A 5,054-nucleotide genomic window follows, 5' to 3' on the forward strand; every position below is an offset into this window, starting at 1 on the left:
CAAAGGTGTGACTACATCCCTTTAATATTCTTTTATTCTTAACTGTATGTATATATCTCATGAGCACACATGCATACATTGTTATTGTTACAGTGAGAAAAGACAGAAGATCACGGGAACATGAAGGAAATGAAGGAAACTCAACATGATCCAATAAGGTATTTGCAATAGCTTTTTAAGAGTAGATATTTTAAAGTACTTGAAATTTTTACAGGATAGGCGCACTGCAAAGGAACCAATCCTTTAACACAAAACTTTAAAATTTTAAGAGCTTCGTTTTACAAAATAAACTTTCAAATGTATATTTAAATATCTATGATTAACTACAAACAAGAATAAATTATTCATACATAATATTTTCTCCGGCTCAATAAATATTATATTTGTGAAAATTATTTCTTTCAAAATAAATATTATTTTTGGTTTTTAATTCGATTTTAATTTTTAGCTTTTAATTATTATTTTTAATTAATATTTATAATTTTTAATTTCACTCACCTTAAATTAATGAAAAATAAAATACATTAATAATTAATAAAATTATTATTTTCTCTTTTATTAATTAATTTTTTAATATTTTTTTTAAAGTGTCAAGTAGTAAACAGTTAGCTGAAATTTTTTTAGGCCAACAATATTATCTGAATATGCTGCTGGTGCTCGATTATACTCCAATGAAATAAATATTTTTAATTTTAAACATAATTTTATAAAAGCCGAATTTTTTTGATGACCAGATTTTTTATTAAATATGGAAGCTTGAATCACTGTATTGTTGAATACGATCATATATAAAATACACTGACAGTGTAAAATGATTTTACACCGTCAATTAGACATGGCCGTTGGATATTGAAACAAATTTGACTTTTATTTTAAAAGTAATGTAAACGGAGGATGATGATAAATCGATAGTATAAAATTTTTTACACTGACAGTGCATAATAATTAATATATATATATATAAAGTGGATATCAATATATTCTAAGAGTAAGTTTTTTTCACTTATTCCAAATCATAATTTTAATGGAATAATTAATTAGTTAAAATATTAATTTAACTTTTATATTATATTTAATTAAAAGTTATAATTTAAAGTAAGTTAAAAAAACTTCCTCTTTTTAAGTAACTTGATCCACACTCTATTTATATATATATATATTAAAAGTCGATCTTTGTTCTCTCTATATAGGGTGATACTAAGCGACGAAGTGTTGTTGGGGGTAGTAGCAGTGACCTCAATGTTATTATGTTTTCTATTGATTATCCTTCCAGCATTAAAGATGTCATCATCTGGTGGTAAATTCATTACAGATCATGCTGGAGGTCTTTCGTTCATTTCCTTCGTTCTTGTTACATTTTTCCTATTATTTATATTTGGTATGATAGCAAGCCACCCAGTTAATAACAACATTTTTACAATGTTATACGTATTGCTGCTATTAACTGCAATTTCAGTTATAGAAATGAGCATTGTTTCATTGGTTGGTGCTATGTTCACTTTGTTCATATGGATGGCCGCAATTGCAAAGATAGTTTATCTTAACTGGAAAAAGATCCATAATGTAGATATAGTAGTTTTGAAGAGAATTCAAAAATTTGTAGCACCAATTTGTATCATTTCTGTAATTTGGAATGTTAATCGCATATTTCATGCCTTCAATCCTTAACTTCATTTTCTTCTCATGGATGGACAATATTTAAATTGATTATCTTTAAAAATGATAATGTTTATTAATGAAATAAAAGAATACATTTACTAAGGATTTTCGACGACATGCATGTTTTTTAAAATTTTATTTAACTGTCAATCCACTTGAGTAACTTACCGAATTATTGAAGGCCACTAGTTTTCCACCATAGTGTATTTAGGTCTTATTTAGGGAGATTTAATTGCTCTATTGAAATTAAAAATTTCTCTAAAATTTAAAAATGCATTTTCGGACATCACTAGTATACACCACATCCTTTCACACCTTTATTTTTCTAATAAAATAGTCTGAAAAATACTTCTATAATAAATTCGGAAATATACTTTCTTATATATCAAAGCAGTTCCACTGATAGCATGGATGTACTCCAGGCTCTTGTAAAGTTAGAAAGTAATGGACAAACGGTCAAGAGCCTCCATTGTGAATGGAAGCATTACTAGTGAACCTCCTGCCAACAAAAAAAAACTTAACTCGTAAGCAATGCAATTGTAATAATCATCACCATTTTGTTTAATCTAAAGTACACCCATAAAATACTAGAAAAGGTAAGAAAGCATATTTCCTTATTTATATCAGTAATGATAGTGCTAAATTCACACTCAAGCACATTGACTCTAACATAGAAATACGTCGACACGATATTTACTAATTTTTCTTCTACTCTCTCGGAGACTAACTTCACAGACTTTCGTACTAAGACATGTATGCACTGACAAAGACAAATGCAAAAAACACGAGGACTAGAGAATAATGTTTATGAAACGTAAATTTGTAATCTGAATCATAACCTTAAATAGAAGAGGAAGGACCAACTTATTTGGTCGTTGCAGTTTGGTAACAATTACATGCAACATTTAAAATGTTGTGCATGTGTATATCTCTGTAATTTCCACCTATATGTCCAAACATGTAGAAAATGATGTGTTTTGAATGTAGCTGTTTTGGAAAAATACTGAAATATACTTTCAGAAGTATATTTCATGGTGTATATGAGGTGCGTTCGAAAATGCAATTTCGAATTTTAGAAGTATTTTTTATTTTTTACAAGGGTGCATGAGCACTACCAAAAACGAAAGAAATAATACCTTACAATTATGATGCCGAATAGTTTTTTTTATAAAACTATGGACCCTAAAATTATCTACTCTAATATATATATACGATTAAATTGTTATTAAAGAATGCACTCTCACACTATCTCACGAATCTCTCTTTTTTGTAAATTCATCTATCATGGTTAGACCAAAATAAAATCACATTTTCCTTTTTCAATCTTTTTGTTAAAACACTTGTCAAACAACAATTAAATTATAATATATTTTTTTTTTCAATTTACCTTAGCGGAAGAAGGCAAAGTTGGAAAGTAAATATATTATGAATATAAATTTTTTTAAAGGAAAAAATAAATAAATAAATAAATAAATATATATATATATATATATATATATATATATATTATATATATATATATATATATATATATTATATATATATATATATATATATATATATATATATATATATATATATATATATATATATATATATATATATATATATAAAGGGTAAACCTCTGGTACAATAGAGAAAAAAGGTTAAAGACACTAGAGGTGTGTAAGATAGAAAAATAAAAAATCATTACAAAACAGAGGAGAAACCACTAAAACAACCCATAAAAGTCATAGAATGGAAGCCACCAAACGAGAAGAGAAACCCCTAAAAATAAAATCTACTAACCACTGCACAACCACCAGAGAAATAAATTAGAGCTCAGACCACCAATCCCACCAACAACGAAGCTTAAGATAATTAGCGATAACCAAAACCGCAACACCTTTCAAGAGGGGGACCGACCTTAAGAACTTTTATTGATTAATTCATGTGATAGGTTTCTAAAGCCATCCGTAGAGAAAGATTGAGTTCGCTGCACAAAAACAATTTCCAAGCCAAAAAAAATGATCTTTTCCTCCACTTCTTTCATGTTTGTTGGAGAATCGAAAAACAACTTATTATTACGAATAGACAAAATGGTGTTCACCACAACATGCCAAACCATAACAAAACCACCCTAACCTTAATCCTACCTCCTAAGGATCGAATGAGCTCAAAATCAGTGTTAAGATCTCTAGGAAGGAAACCTGGACACCTAACTACTCGAAGATCATATACCAAACACTAGAAACTAAGCTACAGGTGACAAGAAAATGAGAAGTTGATTCAATAAAATCCTCACATAAAATACAAATGATATCCTCTAGATCGGTAATAACCTTCTGTTTGAAAATGTTCTCTCTAAAATGGAACCTATCCTACTGAAGTTTCCAAGAGAAAACCTTCACCTTAGAAGGAACCCAACTATCTCAGATAAAAGGAAGAGTAGTAACCTCCCTCCCCACGTTATTATTTGAGAGAGACACTAGATGAAGTTAGAGATGATAGCCATAAGTCACCGAAAATTACCCTCTCTAATATGTCTCAAAACCCAACTATCATGCTCCTCACTAAGATGAACCTGCTGAAGAACGGAAAAGGACTTCGAGGCCAAAGCCTCCTCATGGACAAAAATATATATCCTCCATATAATATCCCAAGATAACCTCCTCTCAACCCACTTACCAATCTCATCCACAGTCCCATCCTGGACATTAAAGATGGTAAAAAGTCTATGAAACCTAATAAAGAAATGGATAGTTCTAACCCAATGATCCTTCTAAAAGGAGGTTTGAAAACTAAAATCAACCTTCCTAATTAAAACAAAGTTCATCTTTTTTAGAACCACCGTGGGATACCCATTTCCACCAAGAGGAAATAAAGGAAATACCAAACTCGTTACTACCATGCAAGGAAGAGACACGAGAAATACCTTAACGGGAAGATAAAATGTCACATCGGAGTCCAGATGCACCTGAAATGAGCCTCCATATCTACTTAGCTAAAAGGGATAAATTCGTCATTAGAAGGTCTCTAACACCCAAACCCCCTTTATTTTAAGGTTTGTACACAATAGACCACTTCATTCAGGATATTTTGTAATCCTCTTTCACCCCACCCCAAAGAAACTTGCTCTGAATTATGACTAAAATCTTCCAAACTTCTAGTGGTATCTTAAGGAAAGACAGATACAAAACAGGAATAACATTAAGGATTGAATTAAGTAGAACCACTATGAAGGTGTGAAAAACACAAGAAATTGGGGGTTTGAATTGGGTTTTAAAAATAAATGTTTTTTTACCAACTCAAGAACACCTCATAAATACTAAGAAGAAAGAGATAAAAACACTATTATTGTAATCCTAGTTTGCTTGAAACTCAAAGCTACTCCAGTGCACCCGCCAAGGTGATTT

The 5,054-nt window shown here is 29.8% G+C and overlaps 1 protein-coding gene across 1 annotated transcript; it reads left to right on the top strand.

The window, feature by feature from the left end:
- LOC127096155 (uncharacterized) lies at positions 1–1,668 on the top strand. Its single transcript, XM_051034763.1, has 2 exons — positions 1–158; positions 1,191–1,668. Exons 1-2 carry the CDS (start codon positions 121–123, stop codon positions 1,666–1,668), a joined length of 516 nt encoding a protein of 171 aa, XP_050890720.1. The 5' UTR covers positions 1–120.
- The last annotated feature ends 3,386 nt before the right edge of the window (positions 1,669–5,054 follow it).

The sequence above is a fragment of the Lathyrus oleraceus genome, chromosome 1 (genome assembly GCF_024323335.1).
Source record: "Lathyrus oleraceus cultivar Zhongwan6 chromosome 1, CAAS_Psat_ZW6_1.0, whole genome shotgun sequence".
NCBI classification, from domain to species: domain Eukaryota; kingdom Viridiplantae; phylum Streptophyta; class Magnoliopsida; order Fabales; family Fabaceae; genus Lathyrus; species Lathyrus oleraceus.

Excerpts from the sequence above, each read along its gene's own strand:
- LOC127096155 (XM_051034763.1), top strand. The coding sequence starts at position 121 with ATGAAGGAAATGAAGGAAACTCAACATGATCCAATAAG. Across the intron at positions 159-1,190 it reads ACTCAACATGATCCAATAAG|GGTGATACTAAGCGACGAAG; the intron begins GTATTTGCAATA and ends CTCTCTATATAG.